Genomic DNA, 25801 nt, shown 5'->3' on the forward strand with positions numbered 1-25801 from the left:
TTGGATGATAGAGAGCAGATCAAGCACTGAACTTGCAAAAAGCCTGTATGCAATTGATTTAGAGCTGAGGTCTCCACGAGCATCCAATGTATGCCAGAGCTTCTCTCTTGGGTGGACAGGATCACAATTTCTTCAGTTCTGAAAAACTGAGTTAGTTTTTGGGATACAGGCTGGGTCTTTTTGAAAACCACCTTTTCATTGTAGAATGTGCTATATTGCTTCTCAATAGGTGAAGCCCCAGACTCTACACTTTCTGGGTGGAGGTGATGTCCATCAGGAAGGCATCCTTGGTGGAGAGGAAATACAGGGATACCTTCCTGAGGGGCTCAAAGGAATGCAAAGTCAGTGCGTTAAGAACCACATTGTGGTTCCATGGCAGCACTTGATTAATCTTAAAAGGATGAAGAAAGATGCAGCTCTGAGGAAACACTAGGGGGAGGGAGGTTCAGTGCTACCTGCCCCTTGACTTCTCCCAAGTCCCATTTTGAGTCTTCTTCAGCCCTCCCCCTCCCTTGGATGCTACTGAGGAGAGGCAGGAGGGAGAAGAGAAAAAGCTGCCTGGCCTGTGGTTGAAGCCACACCCCATTGTCTGAGGTGGGGCTCATCCCATTGCTCAGGGGGCCCCTTTGTAGCTTTTTTTCCTTTGTCATGGTAGGGGAGACTGACACCTGCTTCAGGGTCCTGCGTTCCTGCAGGTTTGGGTCCAGGCTGGCTACGCTTGGCTCAAGAGAGAAATTCTGCAAAAATCCCTGCTCTGATGGCTCTACTGAGATGTGCCGGGCTCTTCTGCCAGGCACTCTCATGAGCAGAGTGGAGCAAACAGCACACATTCAGGCTTTCCCCTTCTTCCCAGTCTCCTCCATGCTGAATTCAAGTTTTGCCCTCTAACAGTTGAGCAAAACACTGACTTTTGGAAATATATTTGCACACTGACATCATCATCGTCATCTCCATAGCAGGTAGGGAGTAAATGACTACACTGCATATTAAGTCTGGGCTCTGACTCAGGTTTGAGTCCAAGCCCCACTGCTGCCCACAAGCAAACCAGTCTGACTCAGGCCAGCAAACACTCAGGACTGGGTCCTAGGGCACTGCTGGGGAGTGGGTCAGAGCCCAAGTACTGTTGTGACTTGGGTCCAAGCCTGTCGTTTTGCAGCGTGGATGCAGCTCAAGCCACATACCCGAGTCAGAAGGGCTGAGTAGTGCAGTATGGACGTGATAACATGGCTGCGAGACCCGGTTCCAGCAACTGTAAGCCCAGGCTTAGAATGCAATGAGGAAAACGAAGTGTGGACTTGGAAACACTTTGTCCACAAGTCTGGGTCTTCCAGGACCTGGCTCAGAGCGCAGTGTGGATATACCCAGAGTGAGAAAGCTTTAATCAAACAGGGCCAGGATTGCAGCACGCTGTAAAAGTAGCGAGACTCTAAATTAGCCTACTTGCCTCTGGAGGCTCATTTCACAGCCAGTCCTTCTCAACTGAGAGTGCCTTCTAAGCATTTCCATACTATCCATTGCCAAAGATAAACCAATGAACTCTGGTTTTCAGGGGTTTTTTCCCATGCAACCTGTGTCACCATCTTAAAGTGCTGATAAGCTGTGTTTTGGTAAAAACCTGCACTGCCCCATTGAAGTTGGTAATCAGAAATGACTGGAGCCACCAACATGGCGCTCAGTGTCAGCACTGTCTGGGCATCAGAGTAGGGCTATTTGCCTTAGGAGGAGTCAACAGTTCTCATTTTATTTTTAAAAGTTCTGCCTTGAAGAAAAGTTACCTGCTTTAGCAGCAGTGGTGGGAGATGGGACCTGCTGCATGACAGTGGCCTGAGAGATGACAGAACTAGCTGGAAGTGGTGTGATCCCATCTTGTGTCAGACTCCAGGGGGCTGTTGTTGGGAATTGAGTTCTCTCTGCAATAGCTTGGGTAGATTCCAGATTGTCTGAAGGAGGATTATGGGAAGGTGTTACAACCTATAAGGGGAACAAGAAGGGTAAAATTATTATGAATCAATCATTTTTCCTATTCAGATATACATTATTTATAATGCATAAACTGAGCCCAGCAATGTGTGTCATTGGGATATCCTGACCATGAAGAAAAACATTACCAATGAAGGCCCACATTCTCCCAGTATATTTTTAAGAAACTGCTTTCAACCTCAACAGGAGTTTCCACATGCAGAACAATTCAAAGATATGGCTATTAACATATAGTTTGTCACATTCACTTGTGTCTACTCTTAATTTAAGACTAAGCTTTTCAGGGCAGGGGGTGTGTCCACTTTTGTGGGTAACGATCCTTATCTACTCATAAGTACCTGAACACTGATCTTCTAGGGTTAAAAGCAGTGTTTCCTGTAACTTTTAATGTCCTTTAATAATACTTAGCATTTATATAGTGCTTTACATATTCAAAGCACTACACAACTAATAATAAATCACCACAACACACCAAGGACATAGGAAAGTATTAGTATACCCATTACACTGACTTATTTTATTGAACAGAGGCCGGGACTTGAAATAACTTGGGCAAGGCCACACACTGACGCAGTCCCACGGCCTGGATTCAAACGCAGGAATTTCTGAGTCCCCACCCTGTGCATACTCCCCTAGACCGCATTGCCTTAGTGCACATTAGAATGCATGTGGCACGTGGAGCTGTTAAAGGAAGATGCATTTTGAAGGCCGGAAAGCCAGAATACCACACAGACACATTGTAACCCAGATGCATGTCGACAAGTCTGAAAGTTTAAACTGGAATCCCTATAGCCAACTACCAGAAGTTTTACTCCTCATTGTCTGATAGTTATCTGAGTGCCTTCCCTTAATCTAAGTCGCATTGCATTGCAATTACGTTAGCCAGGAGAAGGGCTGTTTGTTTGTAAAGAGCACAGTATTTTCTTATACTGTCACATGATAATAGTGGACAACGAAACACTGATTTCCTCTGGGGATACTATACTAATCTATTTTGATTTGAAAAGGGCCTACAAAGCAGAACATTATGGTGCACACTTCACTACTACTTCTGGGATCTTGAGGCAGCCCTACCTCTTTCCCCAGGTTGTCACTGGCTTGTACAGGTGGTTGCACTGGGAATGGTGTCATCTCAGCGAGAGATGGCAGCTTCTCCTTGGCGTGTTCAATAGGAACAGAGTTTGAATTGGACCCACTTTTAGTCATGAGATTTTCCAGTCTACTGCCTTCCCTCTGCTTTTCAGCCAAATCCTCATGGTCGTCTTCGGTATCAGCTGCTGTAGAGTTGAAGCCATTTTCACTGGCCACCATGAGACCCCAGTCAGTGTAATCAGTGCTCTCTTTCTGTTTGTGCTTGACGCTCAGCTGAAAGGGGTCCTGTTCCAAGTCCCTGTAGTCACCAGTGTATTCAGGTATCTCCTCAAAGCTGTGGTCTTTACTCAGCAAAGACAGCTCCTTCAGGTTACTCACTTCCTCAGAGGGCTCACCCTGTAGTCCCACAGAGTGAACCATATTTGGCAGCACCTGTCCATACCCTAGCAATGCACCTGGCCTCTGAGAAGGCCTAAGTACAAACGTAAGGTAAGACTTCACTGTTTCAATTTTCTTGGGTTCACAATTTTCTTTATGCTGGCAGTTCACAATGTAGCAGCGCCGTTCAAACATCCAGGACAAGTCACAACCCGAAAGATCGCAGCAAGCCGCTGTGCAGTCTGACATCGACATGGCATGGGGAACTCTCATGATTTTAGTGGTGTCTAAATTAGGAGATATCACTGCGTCCGAGTATGTGGCTCCTTCCGTGCACTGCTCACAGAAATACCCTGAAACACCATATGCTGACGTTAGGCAAAGAACTACAATCACACAGCTGTATAAGTTACCATCGTGCCTTGGAGGGACTTTTCATACAAAAGGGCAAAAATGTAAACCATATTAAGATTAATTATAAATCCTTTTACCATGCACAAATTTTGCCATTATTTTTCTTACAAGGTTTGCTAATTCTTGAAGATGTGTGTGCATTAATATTTTACACTCAGGTAGCATTTCTCATCCGATGGTCTCAAAGCTTCTTACAAAGTATCTCTTATCCCATTTTACAAATACAGATGCTAAGCAAAGAAGTTACATGACTCACCGAACATCCTACAGCAAGCTAGTAGCAGAGCAGGGAACATAAGAACCCTGATGGCACAACATACATGTTGTGACACTAGTAGACCAGATGCCAACTTTTGCCAAGGCTGTAATCATCGGCTGAGCACTGACAAATTCAGAGCTGGAAACCAGACCAACTCACATGTATGTTAGTATTGTTCAAGACAGGTGTTAGACTTGTAAGATGTGTTCAGTCTTTAGGAGATATAAAATGCTTTTAAGTTGCTGTCTGCACTAATTTTACTTGTAATGTCTGTATCCCATGCTATACGGCAGTATGTAACTTTTGCTTTAGAACTGTAAAAATGCCTGCTCTGAACTTGTGAACCCAGGCAGAAGGAGTGGTTCACCACCCATCAAGGAGGACTATCAAAACTAAGTGGGCCATTGTGAAACATCACCATACAAAGGCTGGGTTAATGGCCCTCTCACCTGGGAAGGTGCTACATGCAAGGAAGCTCGTCCCATTAGCTTGAATTCTGGAAGAAGGAAATAGAGAACTTCCGTAGACGTGCACGGGCTGAAATTGTGGAAAAACAGCATCACTTGCCCCATAACCTCAGCCGTGCTGAACACAATGCCATCAACCACCTCAGGAACAACTCTGACATCATAATCAAAAAGGCTGACAAAGGAGGTGCTGCCGTCATCATGAATAAGTTGGAATATGAACAAGAGTCCGCTAGGCAGCTCTCTAACACCACATTCTACAGGCCATTATCCTCTGATCCCACTGATGATTACCAAAAGAAACTACACCATCTGCTCAAGAAACTCCCTGAAAGAGCACAGGAACAGATCCTTAGAGACACATGCCTAGAATCCTAACCAGGGGTATTCTATTTGCTACCCAAGATCCATAAACCTGGAAATCCTGGACGCCCCATCATCTCAGGCATTGGCACCCTAACGGCAGGACTGTCTGGCTATGTGGACTCTCTCCTCAGGCCCTACGCTACCAACACTCCCAGCTATCTTTGAGACACCACTGACTTCCTGAGGAAACTACAATCCATCGGTGATCTTCCAGAAAACATCATCCTGGCCACTATGGACGTAGAAGCCCTCTACACCAACATTCCACACAAAGATGGACTACAAGCCGTCAGGAACAGTATCCCCGATAATGTCACAGCAAACCTGGTGGCAGAACTTTGCGACTTTGTCCTCACCCACAACTATTTCACATTTGGCGACAATATATACCTTCAAGTCAGTGGCACTGCTATGGGTACCCACATGGCCCCACAGTATGCCAACATTTTTATGGCTGACTTAGAACAACGCTGACTTAGCTCTCGTTCCCTAATGCCCCTACTCTACTTGCACTACATTGATGACATCTTCATCATCTGGACCCATGGAAAAGAAGCCCTTGAGGAATTCCACCATGATTTCAATAATTTCCATCCCACCATCAACCTCAGCCTAGACCGATCCACACAAGCGGTCCATTTCCTTGACGCTACTGTGCTAATAAGTGATGGTCACATAAACACTACCCTATACCAGAAACCTACTGACCGCTATACTTACCTACATGCCTCCAGCTTCCATCCAGGACACACCACACGATCCATTGTCTACAGCCAAGCTCTAAGATACAACCACATTTGCTCCAATCCCTCAGACAGAGACAAACACCTACAAGATCTCAATCAAGCATTCTTAAAACTACAATACCCACCTGCTGAAGTGAAAAAACAGATTGACAGAGCCAGACGAGTACCCAGAAGTCACCTACTACAAGACAGGCCCAACAAAGAAAATAACAGAACGCCACTAGCCATTACCTTCAGCCCCCAACTAAAACCTCTCTAGCGCACCATCAAAGATCTACAACGTAGCCTGAAAGATGATCCCTCACTCTCACAAATCTTGGGAGACAGACCTGTCCTCGCTTACAGACAGCCCTCCAACCTGAAGCAAATACTCACCAGCAACAACACACCACAGAACAAAAACACTAACCCAGGAACCTGTCCTTGCAACAAAGCCCGATGCCAACTCTCTCCACATAACTATTCAAGGGACACCATCATAGGACCTAATCACATCAGCCACACCATCAGGGGCTCATTCACCTGCACATCTACCAATGTGATATATGCCATCATGTGCCAGCAATGCCCCTCTGCCATGTACATTGGCCAAACCAGACAGTCTCTACGCAAAAGAATAAATGGACACAAATCTGACATCAGGAATCATAACATTCAAAAACCAGTAGGAGAACACTTCAACCTCTCTGGCCATTCAGTAACAGATTTAAAGGTGGCAATTTTGCAACAGAAAAGCTTCAAAAAGACTCCAACGAGAAACTGCTGAACTTGAAGTGATATGGAAACTAGATACAATCAATTTAGGCTTAAATAGAGACTGGGAATGGCTGAGCCATTACACACATTGAATCTATTTCCCCATGTATCCTCACAGCTTCTTGTCAAACTGTCTTAAATGGGCTATCTTGATTATCACTACAAAAGTTTTTTTTCTCATGCTGACAACAGTTCATCTTAATTAGCTTCTTAGAGTTGATTGGCCAACTCCCACCTTTTCATGTTTTCTGTATGTGTGTATATATATATATATATATATATATATATATATATATATATATATATATATATTATATATCTCCTCACTATATGTTCCATTCTATGCATCCGATGAAGTGGGCTGTAGCCCACAAAAGCTTATGCTCAAATAAATTTGTTAGTCTCTAAGGTGCCACAAGTACTCCTGTTCTTAGAGCTGACATGAAAATTCTTCATCTCTTTGCTGTTTGGACTCTCAAAGGACTGGAGTTAGGAAACAAAAGCAGGGATCCCCAGGGTCAACCTGGGTTAGCCCTGAGAGGCATTCAGTGTTGACAGGTTACTACAACTCCTCCTCCTAGGAGAAATCTGCACCAAAAAATTAAAAGTTCTGTACATGATATTTTAGAATTCTGCATATTTTATTTGCCAATATAATCTTGCCAGTTTCAATTTTGGTAATTTATTTCCAAATACCAGTCAGCGAGTATGTCTGTAACAATACAGACAACCAAAAAAGATTCAGGAAATTTTTTTTTTTTTGACAAATAGATTCCTTACTAGGCATATTAATACAGAACTTTGAGTAATACTTCATTTAAACTACAGAACAGAAACATATTTCAAGCATCCATCAGAAGCAGTGCAAAAGCTTGGGGGAGTCAGAGGTAACAGAGGAGCTGAAGGAAAGGGAAGTAATTGGTGGGTAGGAGCCTGGGAGTGAACCTGGAGGGTTGTTGGGTGTGGGTAGGAGAACTACGGAACACGGGAGGTTTGGGGGGGGGGGGGGGAGGAGAAATTATTAGGGAGGCTGGGAGCCTCACCCATGTAGACCCTGGCTGACCCCTAGCCTCTCCCATTCAATCAGGTACATCTGCCCCCATCCCCAATTGTCCCTGCACCACCCTTCCCCTGTTTCCATGTGGCCATGAACCCTTACTCAGCTGCCTCTCCCTCCCCCATCACCATGTGTCCCTGCATCCCCACTCAGCCACCCCCTTCTCCCCCATCCCCATGTGTCCCTGCACCCCCACTCAGCCACCCCTCCTCCCCCTGGGTAGCAAGATAGACTGAAGTGCCCAAGAGAATTGTCTGACTCCACTGTAAGACTGTTAGAGTGCTTCAGGAGTTCACATTTGTTACTTGGTTCGTGAAATCTAGTTATAGAATATACAACTAGTTTGGGGTGTCTTCCCTGCTTTTGACAGTCCACCCTGACGTTGGCAGTCACCCAGGCATGGTCCTGCACCACTCCAGACAGTGTGACACATACTTTTTAAAATCAAATTCAAAAAGTAACACACACATTTTCATTCCGGTAAGAAAGAAGGAAAGCGCCACATATGTCAGATGTTAGTCACATCACTTAATGAACCACATGATGGTGCTCAGATACCAAGGTGATCTAATCTGACTCCTAGTCCCCTGCTTTAATCATTAGCTCCTGCTTCCTCCCAGGAGCTTGCTCCTTCCAACACAACATTTCTTTACTACTGGATCTTGCTGTGACATCATGAGCTGCATGTGTGACATCACAGTTATTTCCATAACAAGAGACTATTAGGTCATGAATGCAGGATTATGACATCGTTGTAGGATGAAGTGTGTGGGGGGGGGGATGACTTTCAATCAAGCACAAATACAGACAATACTTAGCTCAGTCAATTACTTTTTGTAAAAGGAATTATGTTTCAAGTTTGCTCCAGTGTAAAAAAAATTCCTCTTCAGATTTGATTATTTGTATAAATAGTCTCCTCAAAAATCCAGTTGCTATGTAAAAATGGCACACATTCTTATTAACATGGTTTTGAGTCAGATTTCCTGACTTAACTGATGAAACCAAGATGTTATGGTTAGTGCTGCAGAACTCACACAATTTTGGAAGAGTGAGCTGGATTCTACTCTGCCTCATGCATCATTGACAAAAGCGTCAGCCGAGTTCTGATGACAGAATCTTTATCACTGGTGATGGTAAAAGAGTCAGAAAGAAAACAACCAGGGATCTGACATTCAAGCTAAGGATCAAATCCTACTCTGCTAGACTAGTGAACGAGCAAGGATAAGGTGCACTGCAAAGTATGGTATCCCCAGTCAGCACCGGCCTTTGGGCAGACAGACCCTCTGCTCGACTGTTACTGTTCCCCCCACAGCATGACAGAGAGATGGCAAGGCAGGATTTGGCCCTGAGTTTGCAGTGCTGGCACTTTGAGAGGAAAAATAAATCTTTAGACTTGCAAATGGACAACATTTAATAAGGTACTAATAGAGCATAAATGCCTCCCTGTCATATTTACAGCAGCACTTTTCTGACTACAGCTAGAAGGCTTAATACAGTGCTGCGGTTTTGTTTGTGCCTGTATTTGACACTTCCAGCAAGACCTCTATTCAAGGGAACATGAACGTAAAATAACAGCTCCTGTACAACATAACTACAACAGTGTGTGATTCTTTAGCTTATCAGCACCCCAGGAGACACACTTATTTTCATTCTTCTCTCCCACACCAAGTACACTATAATTAGTTCCTCCACATTCCCATTCACCTCTGAGAATATCAGGGATGCTGTTGCAGAGGTCTATGAAAACACTTACCATAAATCAGTACTTTAAATGTGCTACTCAGCTTCTGACAGGGCAGACACAGGAGCTCATGGGTAAAGGAGAGGCCTGGGAGGTAGGAGACCAGTTTAACTGCTGTGTAATTTAGACATATTTATCCACTTCAATAAAAGCAGAATAAACAAGAACTTGAACAAACAACAAAACCGCTTGTAGGGTAACACAAAAGTGTGCCTCAGGTTCGTGTACAATAAGAAGTAAACAACCCTTCATTAAAAATAGGTATAAAGCCCAAACTTTCAAAAACTACTAGTTACTTGGATGATCAGCATTTTCTGTGAATCAGGTGCCTTTAAGGTTTCTCAAGATGGGCACCCAAATATTCAGGCAACCCAAACAGTAACACCAATAATGACATGCAGCCCTTATATAGCACTGGTCATCAGCATTTTACCCAGGAGATCAGCATCACTTCCCTCACTTTACTGGTGGAGGAAACTGAGGCACGAAGAGGTGAGGTGACTTACCCAACATCACAAAGCAGATCAGTGGCAGAGCTGAAAACAGAATCCAGGTCTCCTGAGTCCCAGGCCTTTGATCTAGCCACTAGGTTCTACTGCCTCTCCTATCACTAGTCACTTTTGAAAACCGTGGCCTAAATTTCTATAAGTGAACTTCATGCTGATGCAACGTGGTGGATTGACATTCCGACAGATTGAAGTCCTCCATTTACCCACAGAATAGGTACAGCATGGATCAGTTTTACCTGTCAAAATATAGTTCAATCTTGGTAGTTGTTTCAGATCAGTGATTCTCAACCTTTTTTATACGGTGTCTCCATGTCACAAAAGCAGAAGTTTCAGGACCGCTTCTAATTCATTCATTCAGAAAGGAAGATTAGCAACAACCCTCCTGGACCTGTTCACAGCCCCCAGGTTGAACACCTATGTTTTAGATCTTTTACAATTTCCCCTGCATAAGCAGGAATTCACCTTGTTATGTCTAAGCATTACAGCACAGGTAAGTAGCTTGATTTTCAGATATGCCGAGTACCACAAGCTCCCGCAAATGTCAAATTTGGCCAAAATACAAAACAAACAAACAAACAAAAACGGTGTCAAATCTGACCATTGGAAAATCAGCTCAAGAAGTTCAATGGTGCCCAGCATTGAGCAACACGCATCACCGAGGGAAGCTCTACACTTAAAAAGATGCAACAGTTCAGCTGTGCCACTGTAGCACTACAGTGAAGATGCTTCTCCCGTCAGCAGAGTTAGCCCACCTCTACGAGAGACGCTAGCTATATCGATGGGAGAAGCCCTCTGGTTGACATAGCGCTGTCTATGCCAGGGGTTAGGTCAGTATAACTGCGTTGCTCAGGGGTGTGAATTTTTCACACCCCGAGCGACACAGTTATACCCATGTAAGTTTATATTCTAGACCTGGCCTGAGTGTCTTGGAAAGTCAGCTGCTGCCCTTCCATATGGATGCACGGGAGCGGATTTTTCAAGAGATGCAGTGATATGCATCACTCCTGCAAGAAACAATTGAGCCTACGGGGCCTAAGCCAAAGCCCCATGAAGTCAATGGAAGCTTTTCATTTTCCATTCCGGCTTCAGCAGGAGCACCAACTGGCCCACTGTAGAGTCTGGAGAAGTAACTGGGCACAACTGGATGATGCAGGGATGAAGTTTCAGCCTCAGCACTACATTTCTTGGTTGGTTGGTTTCAGCTGGGATATGAAAACCCTGCTTTCAAAAGGTAACTCAGTCTGATTTCCAGTTTTCCCATCTGCACTCCATAGTGTTCCCAAGTGAGAGAATTTTGATGTCTGTCTATCTGATTTGTGAGAAACTTCCTGAAAAATTAGGTACTTAGATGGTCACGTTTTAACACTTGTGCCTGCAAAACTGTGACCCCAATTGACTGCAGGCATAAAATTAAGCAGTTTTTAAAAAAAACTGTGCCTACAATCAATTGCGGTCAGAAAGTAACATGCCATTCCAGTCTGGAAAGTGACTGTGCAAAAATAGCATCAAGCAGTTCCACATTTATAGTGCCTGAATGACTTGCAGATCATATGTGCTCAGTTTACAGTTAAAAAGATGGTTTTCCTAATTGCCAGCGCTGCAAAGTCATGCTGTGAGCTTTCTGGCTCATGCAGCGTTACCAGCAGTAAAGGTTCTGTAGGCCAAATACACCTACATCTGTGCTACCTTATACCTACAGCAGGCTTACACAGGCATAAGTGAGGACATAATTTGGAGATAATGGAGTTGCACAAGTGGCTCTATCACAGATGTTAATAATTCTGTTGATAATGTGTAAACCAGTAAAGAATAAACTCACACTCCCAGAGCTGTTTTGGGCTGACTTTAGGACAAATTAATAAATACAATTTTCCCCCCACTAAAGTCAGCAGACTTAGCTCTTCATACACGTGCAGGAGGGAGCAGATCTGCTGAGTAAAAAGGCACCATTTTTACAGTTACTTTGTAAAGTTATTCCTTATAAGGAATCCCCCAAGCCCCTCTTTGAGCTGCAAGGTTCACCTGTGCCACACACTTCCTGCTTTACTTCTCTGCCTTCACTGCCTGAAATCATAACAACGATCTTTCTACCTGAGCAACATGGGACAGCACACCTGAACTGGGCAGAAGGATTCCAACAAAAACTGAGGCTTCCTATTCTCTGTCAGGTTTATAGGCCAACTGAGGCATGAATGGCATGGAGATTGTGGTAATTTATTAGGCACAAAATTGTGTGTGGCCTGGTGATTACATGGTAATATATTGGGAGTCATCAGGGTTGTTTATAGGGTAGATGGAAGCTCTTGCATGATTACGATGACAGTGCACATGGACTGGTTTGGTCATTGGGTCTAACAGTAAGCTGTGCAGCAGGAGGGTTTTCTGTATTTTACGTGAGAAATAACAGATGGAATTAATCCAGCCGTTAAGGACTGCAATGGGGAACCACTGACAAGGAAGAGCAGGTCAATTTTAACCCCTGTCCCTTTAAGAAACTGATTTGATGTCAAGCTGATGCTCTGAGATTCCCCTCCATCCCACTTACTCCCTCTCCAGCATTCTTGGCCCTGGCCTCACCATAGCCAGTCAGAATTGGCTGTGGCAGAGGAGATCTTAGGGGAACAGCTCAAAGCAGTCCTATCTCCTGGAGACTGAGCATAAGAACATAAGAACAGCCATACTGGGTCCATCTAGTCCAGTATCCTGTCTACCGACAGTGGCCAATGCCAGGTGCCCCAGAGGGAGTGAACCTAACAGATAATGATCAAATGATCTCTCTCCTGCCATCTATCTCCACCCTCTGACAAACAGAGGCTAGGGACACCATTCCTTACCCAACCTGGCTAATAGCCATTAATGGACTTAACCTCCATGAATTTATCTAGTTCTCTTTTAAACCCTGTTATAGTCCTAGCCTTCACAACCTCCTCTGGCAAGGAGTTCCACAAGCTGACTGTATGCTGTGTGAAGAAGAACTTCCTTTTATTTGTTTTAAACCTGTTGCCCATTAATTTCATTTGGTGGCCCCTAGTTCGTGTATTATGGGAATAAATAAATAACTTTTCCTTATTTACTTTCTCCACATCACTCATGATTTTATATACCTCTATCATATCCCCCTTTAGTCTCCTCTTTTCCAAGCTGAAAAGTCCTAGCCTCTTTAATCTCTCCTCATATGGGACCCGTTCCAAACCCCTAATCATTTTAGTTGCCCTTCTCTGAACCTTTTATAGTGCCAGTATATCTTTTTTGAGATGAGGAGACCACATCTGTACTCAGTATTCAAGATGTGGGCGTACCATCGATTTATATAAGGGGAATAATATATTCTCCATCTTATTCTCTATCCCCTTTTTAATCATTCCTAACATCCTGTTTGCTTTTTTGACTGCCTCTGCACCCTGCGTGGATGTCTTCAGAGAACTATCCACGATGACTCCAAGATCTTTTTCCTGATTCGTTGTAGCTAAATTAGCCCCCATCATATTGTACGTATAGTTGGGGTTATTTTTTCCAATGTGCATTACTTTACATTTATCCACATTAAATTTCATTGGCCATTTTGTTGCCCAATCACTTAGTTTTGTGAGATCTTTTTGAAGTTCTTCACAGTCTGCTTTGGTCTTAACTATCTTGAGCAGTTTAGTATCATCTGCAAACTTTGCCACCTCACTTTTTACCCCTTTCTCCAAATCATTTATGAATAAGTTGAATAGGATTGGTCCTAGGACTGACCCTTGGAGAACACCACTAGTTACCATTCTGGGAATTTACCATTTATTCCTACCCTTTGTTCCCTGTCTTTTAACCAGTTCTCAATCCATGAAAGGACCTTCCCTTTTATCCCATGACAACTTAATTTACATAAGCGCCTCTGGTGAGGGACCTTGTCAAAGGCTTTCTGGAAATCTAAGTACATTATGTCCACATGTCCCCCTTGTCCACATGTTTGTTGACCCCTTCAAAGAACTCTAAAAGATTAGTAAGACAATTTCCCTTTACAGAAACCATGTTGACTTTTGCCCAACAATTTGTGTTCTTTTATGTGTCTGATAATTTTATTCTTTACTATTGTTTCAACTAATTTGCCTGGTACTCATGTTAGACTTTCCGGTCTGTAATTGCCGGGATCACCTCTAGAGCCCTTTTTAAATATTGGCATTACATTAGCTATTTTCCCGTCACTGGGTACAGAAGCCAATTTAAAGGGCAGGTTACAAACCATAGTTAAATGTGAAGTAGCGGAACTATTGAGTTCTTCACACACACAGACTCCTGTCTCCTGCCATTGTGGGAAACGTGGGACGGACTCAAAGCCCAAGCGAGGCCATGCTGCCACTACTCAGCCGGGCTAGCCGTAGATTTTAAAGTTGTAGGCAGGAATCCTGCTAATGCACAAGAAAAACAAGCTGAAACTGCAAACAGGTATTTCTTGCTGAGGGGCTGTTTCCAGCCATTTACGGCATAGCTAGTTTTCAATCCCCAGGCTTGCTGGAGTCACAAATTCAAATTCTCAAAGGAGTGACTCAGCTCTTCATCCTTCCAAGGTAGATTACACAGAATTCAGTGTAGTTTTCTATATGAGCATCTTTTGAAATAGACCTTAACTGAGGTCACATGGGCACAATCTACATGAACACAGAAGATCCAGTGTTAGTTTTCATAAGGGTAGGGTAAGGTGGGGTCTGCCCCAGTATCCTGGGCCAAAAATCTCCTCTCCCCACACCACTGGCTGGCTTCCACATCCAGAGGTGGCTGCATTTTAGTGGTGTTATGTGTACATTTATTTTGGTCAGAACTTTGGGAGCCTTTGAGAGAAAAGATGCAATAGAAGTGCAAAATATTGTATTTTACTATCCTTCTCCAGCATCATAAAGGGCTGAGACACTTTTGATGAGATTCTGGAAATAATAATAAAAAAAAATAGCTGTCTCCCAAGATGAGAACTTTAATTCCAACTTTCAAACCAAAGCCAATTTTCACAGCTGAGTTATAAGCCTCTGAAGAATAGGATTTATAACATAAATGCTGACAAAGGCTTAACTCCAGCAGCCTTAGCAGGGACCTATAAAAATCACTATCCTCAAAACCAGAGAAGCCAGATTAGCCAGAAGTTCATCAAAATCTAAAGTGTCACTGCATCAGTTTCTGAGGGGATGGCATACACCTCTGTACATAAAGAATATGATTTCACTCTCTCTCCGCAGGCTGCTTCCATGTTATTTAGAGCCTCCCCGTCCCTGAAATCTTGTAAGCTTTTACACAGAGATACTTCAGGGAAAGCAGAAGGCCTGTTTCTTGCTTCAGAGACCATTCTAATTGCAGATTAAACACTGGGGGAGGGGGAGAGCAAATAGAAAAAAACGCTAAAATTACATAAAAGCAAATCCTTGACACAGGACAAAACCAAGAGTATTGCAATTAGATTTACAAACAATGGGCTGCAAAGCTTTTACAGTAATTAGAGCTGCAGTCTGTTTACAATTCTGTTATAGGGCCCAGGATCAGCTGCTGAGCCTCTCTAATTGGTTCACTGATCTTGATGGTTCACTTGATGGTTCATCTTCATTTCACAGGTTGCCAGGGTCCCTGTTTGTTGCTGATAAATCAAGAAGTACTGGTGGGCGGAGTAGATGGATTCAATTTCTCCCCAGTACTCTCTTGACCACTTGGTGGGAATCTTTCCCCACAGCTGTGTTTATGCTCTGGGAAGAAAGAGGCTACTTACCCGCCTCATCCCCAGTATCCCTATGTAATACTGGGCAGGGTTTTGAGAGACACAGGTCCAGTTCTCTGCTACTGATTTTTTGTAGGACCCTGGGTAAATCACTCATTCTCTCTTTGCTTTGGTTTCTCAGCTGTAAAATTGGGGATAAAGGTACTTCCCTAACTCACAGAGTGTTGTGAAGGTAACTACGTTACAGACTGAGATGCTCAGAAAACAGGGGCCACATCAATACCTTAAGTAGATATAATCTCCTTTTTTTCTGAATGGTGAGTAATTAATTCAATTTGAAATATACTTAAAATATGTCCGTATGGTAGGTGATGTACAAACCCCATAGACAAAGATAGTCCCTCCCTGAAATCCTATAACCTAAAAAGCCTGATGCTGCAGAGACAGGACTCACCATGAAATCCAGAGGAGGAAATAGCTTCACGCGCAGTTCTGTTCTGAAAAGTGACTCTAAAATGGGATTGTGGTGTTTGTTGATATAGATATTCCGGCCTGTCTGCCAAGGCCTATACTTAAAGAATTTAGGTGTATTCTTATCACTTAGCTAGTTATAGAGGTATAAAAGAAAGAATCAAAATCACTCTCTGTATGTGTAAGGGACAGTCTAAGGCCTGGTTCTTAGGCTAAGGCCTTCGGCTAAGCAGCAGAGGCAGCCATAAACTGGGAAATGTATGGTCACATCCTTACATTCCAAACTCGTCACATTGAAATAAGGTGCTATTGGGCTGTTAGGAATACAATCCTGTCCTGATATTCCTATCACCTCCAGAGAAAGGGAAGAGCCTAGAAGATCTGAAAGGAAATTTAGTTGGATAGTTTTCTGTCTGGTAAGAACTCACTTATCAATAGACACACCTGGAAGACCTTTAAGTCTGTATAGATGTAGTTGTGAAATCCTCGCTTCTGTATTGTTTTGTATGTATTTGCATGGTCTCTGTCTGGTTCTATGATTGTTTCTGTCTGCTGTATAATTAATTTTGTTGCGTGTAAACCATTTAAGGTGGTGGAATATAACTGGTTTACACCAATTATATTACAATATAAATAACCGTGTTACAATGTGTCAGGATTGGTTAGTTAAATTTTAGTAAAATAATTGGTTACGGTATAGCTAAGCAGAACTCAAGTTTTACTATATAGTCTGCAGTCAATCAGGAAGTAAGGGGGGGGAAAATGGGAACAGGGACTGGGGGTGGGGGAATTGGGATCATGTTTTGCAAAGTGGGGGAATGGGAACAGGGAATGGGAGCTGGGATGGCTCTGTGGTGTCAGAGCTGGAAAGGGGGATACTGAGGAAGGAAACTGGAATCATGCTTGCTGAAAGTTCACCCCAATAAACATTGAATTGTTTGCACCTTCGGACTTCGGGTATTGTTGCTCTCTGTTCATGTGAGAAGGACCAAGGAAGTGAGAGGGTGAAGGAATAAGCCCCCTAACAGTGTTCAGTTTTTATTATCTCTTGATAAGTTTAATATCGAACTCAAACAACTAAAAAGTTGGTCTTTCCAAGTCCTGCACATACAACTTGACCCTGAAAGTCAAGCTGGGTTCTTTTCCTCTCCAGACATCATCAAACTCTTAACTTGTTGCTTTCGGGTCAAATTATACCAGCTGTTGTGCTGGACAATCCCACTATTTGAAAATTATGCCCTCAGTGACACTTGTGAAACCTCACTGCAATGAGTAGGCCTGCACAGCTGTACCTGATTGGAACTCAGTAAACAATTCTGTTGATGATCTCAAGAAGGAATAGACTCTAGGCCCCTCAATAAGCTATATTGGCTCCACAATGCTAACAGCTATAAAAATAGCCTTTACTCACTGGAGACAGCAGCTATGACTTTGCACAAATGAAGAAAGGAGCTGTGTTGCAGAGGAAAGTGCCATATTTACAAAATAATTGATCAGAAGAGAATGACACATTTTGTTTATGATGTTGCTAACTCTCAGGATTTTATTGTGACTTTCGGCATATTTGGAGTTTTTCTTAAAGCCCCAGCTCCTGGAATCATGTGTTCCATGAAAATCCTGTCTTTCATTTAAAAAACAAAGTTTCTAGCCCCTGCGGTTGTGAAGAAAAGTTTTAAAAACATGAACCTTAAAGCATCAAAAATCAGAAAGCAAATCAAAAGTAACCAGATTTTTAGTCTCATTGTGATATTTTGGGGTTTGACTCATGATTTTTGAGCACATAAGGTTGGCAAAAGTGTGCGGAGAACTTACAGCTTGTAGGAATCTCAGGAGAAGTGTGTTATTAGACAGAGAAACAGGAATGGCGCCTTTGTAAATGGCATTGAGAGGTTGCTTTATGCACGCAGGGCTGCATTGCCCAGAGCAAGGAGATGGGAGTTCTACAACACCTGTAATTGTGACTACACACTAAACTATCTTTGTGATTTTGTTATAAAGGCTAATCTCAGAACAAAGTAGCAGAGCATGAAAATGCAATAACTGAATATTGCGAGTCAGACATTATGGCACCTCTGAGCTTTATTACGCCAGTAGAAATGAATTGCAATAAAATGATTTTATAAGATTACTGTGATGTCAGGTTGGAGTAGGTCTCTGCAAGTGTGCCATACTGAATTTAATCCAATATATTGCACTGTCAACTAAACAGTTGTGTCTAGGATGGTAACCAATGCAAGCTGCCTTTATCAATGAGACAGCTGTACATTCCCTGCTTTAGTTCAGTTGGAATGGCATTTTATAGTTATATGAGATATAAATAAATATAAAATCAATTTTGGAATGCATTAGCACAACCACTCTTGATAGTTAGCATGGCCAGAATAAATTTAGACCTCATTCAACACAAAATGATTTCATCAATTAATGGATTTATATCAGTGGCAATAGACTACATCAGTATTTCCCAAACTTGGGATGCCGCTTGTGTAGGGAAAACCCCTGGCGGGCCGGGCCGGTTTGTTTACCTACCACATCCGCAGCAGGTCCGGCCGATCACGGCTCCCACTGGCCGCAGTTCACTGCTTCAGGCCAATGGGAGCTGTGGGAAGTGGCATGGGCCGAGGGACGTGCTGGCCGCCGCTTCCTGCAGCTCCCATTGGCCTGGAGCAGCAAACCGCGGCCAGTGGGAGCCGCGATCAGCCAGACCTGTGGACACGGCAGGTAAACAGGCTGGCCCGCCAGGGGCTTTCCCTGAACAAGCGGCGTCCCAAGTTTGGGAAACACTGGACTACATTATAAGAGACTCATACATACTTAAGGCCTTGTCTACACTACACAGTTTTGTCAACAAGTCAGCTTTCAACAACAAAACTGTGGAGGTGAACACACAGAAATGCTCCTCCCACCGATATAACTCCCCTTTACTGATGACATAATAAAACCACCTCGACAAGAAGCGTAAGGCTTATGTTAGTTTAGTTAGGGCGATGCAGTGTCTCTGTGGACACTGCGTTCCTTATATTGGTGATCATTCTTGTCTGTTTCATGGCTCCCAGCAAGAAAGCTGGCTTCTGGCTCCCAGCCAGGCCTCCGCTCCGGGCTTGGGTTCCCCACTGGGAGCCCTGCTGCCCACCAGGATGCTGTCTCCCCGCTGGCAGCATGGCAGCCATCTGGACTCCGGGTGCAGATCACACACCCCGGAGGCGAGATCAAAGCTCAGATGGGAGTAGGGAGGCAAGAACTCCCGGGGGAGGGAGATGGGCTCCCGGTGGAGAACTGAACGGAGCCGAGAGCCCTGGCCCTCAGTCCCCCCACTGTCCCTCTTCAGTCGGTGGAAGTGCTCCAGGCGAGGATGCGCACCACTGACAGGAGGAAGGTACTGTGAACATCAGCCACCACAGTAATTAATGCCGTGGCTGTAAGTCATAGAATCATAGAAGATTAGGCTTGGAAGAAACCTAAGAAGGTCATCTAGTCCAACCCCCTGCTCAAAGTAGGGCCAACACCAACTAAATCATCCCAGCTAGCGTTTTGTCAAGCCGGTCCTTAAAAACCTCTAAGGATGGAGATTCCACCACCTGCCTGGGTAACCCATTCCAGTGATTCACCACCTAGTGAAATAGTGTTTCCTAATATCCAACCTAGACTTCCCCCACTGCAACTTGAGACCATTGCTCCTTGTTCTGTTATCTTCCACCACTGAGAACAGTCAAGCTCCATCCTCTTTGGAACCCCCTTCAGATAGTTGAAGGCTGCTATCAAATCCCCCCTCACTCTTCTCTTCTGCAGACTAAACAAGCCCAGTTCCCTCAGCCTCTCCTCGTAAGTCATGTGCCCCAGCCCCCTGATCATTTTCATTGCCCTCTGCTGGACCCTCTCCAATTTGTCCACATCCTTTCTGTAGTGGGTGGCCCAAAACTGGACACAATACTCCAGATGTGGCCTCACCAGTGCCAAATAGAGGGGAATAATCACTTCCCTCGATCTGCTGACAATGCTCCTACTAATGGAGCCCAATATGCCGTTAGCCTTCTTGGCAACAAAAGGGCACACACAGGTCAATTTAAGATTGTAGTGTAGACACAGCCTTAGTGAGATACAAGGAGAAATTATAAGTTGCAACCCGAGTTTCATGAGGCCAGTTGACCCAAGCATGGGAGGTGCTGAGTGTCAAAGGCAAGATACATAGCAGTAATAATACGACACCAATATTCATTGCCACACGTGGGTCATTCATCACATGAGTCAGTGTTACATAAAGTCACATAAGTGTGTACATAAGGTCACACAGTAGGGGTCAGTACCCACTGACCTCAGTGTCTGCTGTTATATGTTCCCTTTACAAAAAACAAAAATGCTCTCAACAAAAAACAAACAGCCACTCCAATCTAATTCAGCCAACTAATAAAAATACAAATAGAACCATCCAGCGTACAGGTCAGGGTAGCTCATCTCAAAGCCTTTGACAAAGGAGAGGACTGTTCTGCCTCTTTTTAGCACCTTCCAATCACTACTATTCTCTCTTAAGCACATGCATCAAGCCCTTATCATGCAAAGTCAAGTGAGCTAGTGAAAGAGTCAGCTCAAATAGCCCTGGGAGACTTAACAAATCCATGCTTAGGACTATTAGGAAAATGCAACACACTTCACAGTTCTTAGTTTAGAGGATCACTAGTTCAGAGAATCAGAGACAGAAAAGCTAAAATTTTTAGCACAAACATCTAACAAGCTTCTTGAGCCACAGACAGTTCACCTGGAAGGTATTACAAAAGACTATGTCACTGTCACACTGAGTGAGCATACATTGACTTATTACAATGAGCATCTCCTGGAAGATGCTGAACACCCTGCAATTCAGTTCGGGTGTACGGCACCTTATAGAACCACACCCATTACTGATCTGTCTTGGCAGGGCACTGAAAGGGATAGTGCCCCTGAATTTTCTGCCAGAGTTAATGGAAGTGTGCAGAGGAGGGAAGGCACACAACCAGCATAAAAGGCTATATGATAACAACATTCATTAACCCCTAATTTACTGTTCAGAACTATTGCCTCAGGGACAGAGAGAAGTCTGGAATACATACTCATCTCTCACATCATAGGGTAATAGGTTTGCTTTGGAAAAATAATTGAGACAGGGTAACAAGACATAATTAATGAACAAGTCTTTTTAGATGTCATGAAGGACTTTTTAGCCTAGTAATAACTAACTAGAACCATTATTATACACTCCTATAATTTGAGAACACTCTTAATGAGTCAAATTCATTATTCCTTTCACACAATGAGCTCCCACTGAAATTTTCTTCAAAGAATACCAGTGTGGGCCACATATCAGGACCTCAAATATGGCTTAAATAGGATTGACTACATGAATAGACACATGCATCCACTGTTTACGATACAAAAACAGGCACATCTTCCCCTCAACGGATATTCGGTACGACAGTTTCACAGTATTCTAGAGGATGGTTCTAGACTCACCACCAAAATATCCCGGAGTTAATGCCATCTCATTCCCAAATTCAGCAGTTTTATTAAAACTAGGCATACTAGCAAGAATCTCCCTTATTAAGTAGCTAATCCTGCTTGTATCTCAACAGACTTGCTGGAGTCCAAATAATTCCTCTATTTACATTACTGGAATTCAATAATGTAGATTCTGCCAGTATCTCCACAGCCACAATTCCAAAAACTGTTAGCCCTCTGGCAAAATAAAGACCTTATATGTGCATTTAACCTTTGCTCTGTAGTGTCTGTTCTAACACTGCCAACATTACAGATAAAATGACGGATGATAACGAGGTAGTAGTGAGAATCTATACTACTTTTCATTTGTTTGTTTATAGTTAAAAAAAAAAAGTCACCAGTGGTGGTTGGGGGGTGGGAGAGAATTGGTAGCATTTCCCTAAACTGTGTCTTTGTGAAAAGAACGTCTACTTACCTGAAAAAATGCATTTTTATTTTCCATGCACTAGTGGTTTGATCAGACCTCAGTTCTGAGGCCTGAAAGCATCCATCCTTCAAAACACTGTGCCTTTCATACACACCTGTGAGGGCCTGCTCCATCTAAACAACAGGTGCGGTCAGTGCTTCTTCTCTACCACAGTGTTGCTGGTGCATATGGCCCTGCCCATACCTAGATATGCCTCTTATAGTGCTCCGATCCCTTTGCATGCCCCAGCACCTGTACCTAATTATGGCTGACCCAGAATAGATAGGGAAGGGTTTCTTGGAACCTTTCCTCCACCCTCACCTGCACCCTATCTGTAATGGCCAGAAATCAGTTTTGAACAGCCTCTGTATAAAGTCCCCTTTCTGCGATCAGATATAGAGTTGTTATGTCACCAGAACTCTTCTTAGTGAGGAACAGCAACAGTCTCCTTTCCTCAGCCTATTCTTATTACAAACATCAGTAACGTTTGCCTCATTCACTGTGCACGATTCAGACATTAACACAAGAAGTAAACTCCTACCTGTTATTGCCCACAGCAACAAGAACAGAGTGCTGAGCCCAAATGCCATTCTACACCGGGTAGGCAGTGACAACCAGGCTTCTGGCCAGCTGTTTGGAGATGATATATGACCTTAGTATAGGTTTCCTCTAATACTGTTTAGTACCTAGCAGGAGCCTTGAAGGACTGTAATAGACAGCAGAGGAAGAAGTAGGTTAGACGTTAGCATTTTAGACTGTCACAGCACAAGCAGAGAGGATAAACGTAGGCTGCACAATTACTTCCCCAGCTTCTGTGTGATGGATGAAATAGGAGATTGGGCAAAATGAAGATAAAGAATTACTTACCTGTAACTGTTGTGCTTTGAAGGTACAGAAATAGCCTACACTCTTGGGTTCCTGGATCTACAAAACACCAGTAACCCCTCTATGCACTTATTGAACAAAGGGAGTTTATTTCTGCGGAAGTGGAAAGTGAAATGCAACCTTCACTGTGGAGCCATTAAAAACACCTTCAATATTAAAATTCCAGGCTTCAAAGATAAGTCTGTTAATTTATGGGACTTCTTGTGTGAGTAGGGCAAACAAGGGCCTCTGGGATTTTCAGGAAGAAGACCTTTCTTCTCAGGACAGTCAAAGTTCCTCGGTGAAACCTGAGCAACTAACATATGGGCTTAATAGGGAAGAACTCGTTCCAACATCCCATTTGAGAAAGAAAAACAAGTTTTATTTAGCCAGCTATTTAGCTACAATTTACTATGCATACAAAGGATACAGAGGCATACCCATGAGGGAAGGGAGCTGAACCTTTCACTTGGGTATAGCCCTTTCAGTACAGAGAATCACAGATAGTTTCCTTTGATAGTCAGTGAATGACTGGAGTTTGTTACCTTTACAAGTCAGTCACTGAGCTGGTTACTGATGTGACCCTTACAACTTGGCCTTATATATGGCAAGTGACTGGCCTGCTACAAAACAAAGAGAAATACAGGAAGAAGAGAGCTGTTTTGACATGGTTCTTTTACACAGGCTGATCTAAACAGGGTAGATATTGAAACAGCTCCAGATTCCAGTTGGTCTTCATCTGCTCCACATACAATCCAAGTGGCCATGCAGCACCAATTCATTAGGAAAGGAAGAATCACCAGGGTCCCCACAAACAATCTGCAGTTTTGGAGAAGGGGAAGGTTAAAGTAGAAAAACATTTTCCTGAGAATCTCAAGTCCCAAATGTGAAAAGCAGTGAATTTGGCAAGCTGCCTGCAAAACTGTGGAAGGTTATTCACTTTTCAGAAGCCCAACACTCATTTTAAAATATTGTTTGACATTTATAAGCCTAATTCTGCCAAACAAGCAATAAAATTCCTTTTTGAGAGACACACTGTTACAGAGACTCCATGGCATCAAGCATCAAAACGGTTATCCTGAGTTATTCAAGTGATACAAAACCAAGGAAAGAACAACTATCTGTCACAAAACAACACTACTTTATGCTTAAGAGTGTTTTGATATTTGCAATTACAACTCCCCTTCCAAAAGAAATTCCTAGAAACAGGATGAAAATGTATTAATCCACTACCTCTTCCCACTCTGACCATCCTTTGGTAAGCATCAACTATTAAACAAAAAAATCTTTATTTTAATCTAGGACTGCAAAAGCTTGTGCAAAGCTGGGGTGTTTGGGTTTTTGTAATTATTCAAATAGACTAAATTCAACCCCGGTGTAGCTCCACATAGGGCAATGAAGTTACATTAGGAATTAATCTAGTCCAGTGTGCTTAACTGAGAAGGAAAATAAGGATACTTTGTTCTTAAGCAGCACCTTTTCCCAAAGGATCTCCAAACACTTATAAGCATTAGTTAATTTTCATAAGACACCTGTAAGCTAAGCAAATATTATTTAATCCATTTTACATTTTAGGAGTTAGGGACAGCGATTCCTATTATTAAAGTTGCCAACCATTTCCCATTATAACCCCCAAAGTTCAACTACTTATAACTTTGTCAAACTTTAGCTACTGGGACTGAAACTTTCCATGTTTGGTCTCTGTTTCAGGTTTAATTTCTTTAGGATGTTTCAGCTGTTTTTGAGAACAGGGAAGTTTTGCCAACCTTAAAAATTTTTACAACTTAAAAAACCCCCAGCACCTTGGGGTTTGAAACAGAAACTTGCAATCTGGAAGAGGGATAGGTTCCTAGAGTCAGAGAGAGATCTTTCTGTGCCGATAAAAATCCATCCAGAACTGGACAAGTCATGAGCCACAGAAAACTGCCATTTGTGCATGTGCAGTAGAACTTATTAGGAGCTTGAGCCTAAAAATCTAACCTCTGGGCATGCTCTGCCCCCTCACTGATTTCCTGAAGCAGTCCCACAAATCAGATGTGTCTCTTTAGGATGGACTGGACACATATGCTCCTCTGGCCTAGGGGAAGGTGCATTGGACTGGGAATCAAAACAAAGGGTCAAGTTTCACCTCTTCTTCTGACTGGTGTTAATAATAAGGATTGTGAAGTATACAGAATTATTAAGCAAGGCCTTACACCCTTACCCCCAAAGGGAGGTAAGTATTAGTCCCTTCATTTTACAGAAAGAGTAAGTAAGGGTTCTACAAGGTCATATTGGGCAGAACTGGGAATAGAATTAAGGTCTCTAATACAAGACCCAAGACTTAGCCACTTAGCTACACTGCCTCTCATAAATAATATGCCAATTCTAAGATGGCTTCAAAATGGAGCTCCTCCTGTATACATAACCCATTGTTTCACTGTACTATATTACATAGGTTCCAACTCCATGGGTGCTCCGAGGCTGGAGCACCCACGGGGAACCCCCCCACACCTCTTCCCCTGAGAGTGCCATGTCCCCACTCCTCCGCCTACCTCCCAGCACTTGTCACCTCCAAACAGCTGTTTGGCAGCCCAGCAAGCACTGGGAGGGAGAGGGAGGAGCGGGATCCTGGCATGCTCAGGGGAGGAGGCAGGGCCAGGGCGGGAATTTGGGGAAGGGGTTGGAATAGGGGCAGGGAGGGGGTGGAGTTGGGGTGGGGACTTTGGGGAAGGGGTTGAAATGGGGGCAGGGCAGGGCAGGGCAGGACAGGGGTGGAGTCGGGGCGGAGCCGGGGGCAGAGGGGGATTGAGAACCCACCGGCGTGAGCAGAAGTTGGTGCCTATACTATATTCCCCCTTTACTGGCTGGTTCACAGAGGTTAACAGCTTGATGCTGATGCTAACTAATATAGATATTGCTTTAGCAAAAATTATTATTAACATCTTTGCACTGTTGAATCTCTTGGATTCAAACCCTACTCATGATGCCTGTGGAACATAGGGTTGTTTATACAACAGAATTTGTATCTTTCTAGAAAATTAGGTTTTCTTAAAACTACTTTATAAGTATTAAAGTAAGATGTCAAAGATAAACATTAAAAAGGCGAC

The 25801-nt window shown here is 43.4% G+C and overlaps 1 protein-coding gene across 5 annotated transcripts in view; it reads right to left on the minus strand.

Annotated features, from left to right (window-relative positions):
- The window catches only part of KIAA0319 (KIAA0319 ortholog), a 78174-nt gene that overhangs the window by 38398 nt on the left and 13975 nt on the right, over positions 1-25801 (minus strand). For 4 of the 5 annotated variants that reach the window (XM_034762427.1, XM_034762426.1, XM_034762431.1 and 1 more), the window contains exons 2-4: positions 22390-22554; positions 3055-3803; positions 1776-1971 (exon numbers count right to left, since the gene is read on the minus strand). In XM_034762427.1, coding sequence (XP_034618318.1) covers positions 1776-1971; positions 3055-3803; positions 22390-22438 — 994 coding nt within the window. In that variant the 5' untranslated portion in view covers positions 22439-22554. The remainder of the gene's footprint in view (positions 1-1775; positions 1972-3054; positions 3804-22389; positions 22555-25801) is intronic. The other variant, XM_034762432.1, reaches the window with a different exon arrangement.

This window comes from Trachemys scripta, chromosome 2 (genome assembly GCF_013100865.1).
Source record: "Trachemys scripta elegans isolate TJP31775 chromosome 2, CAS_Tse_1.0, whole genome shotgun sequence".
NCBI classification, from domain to species: domain Eukaryota; kingdom Metazoa; phylum Chordata; order Testudines; family Emydidae; genus Trachemys; species Trachemys scripta.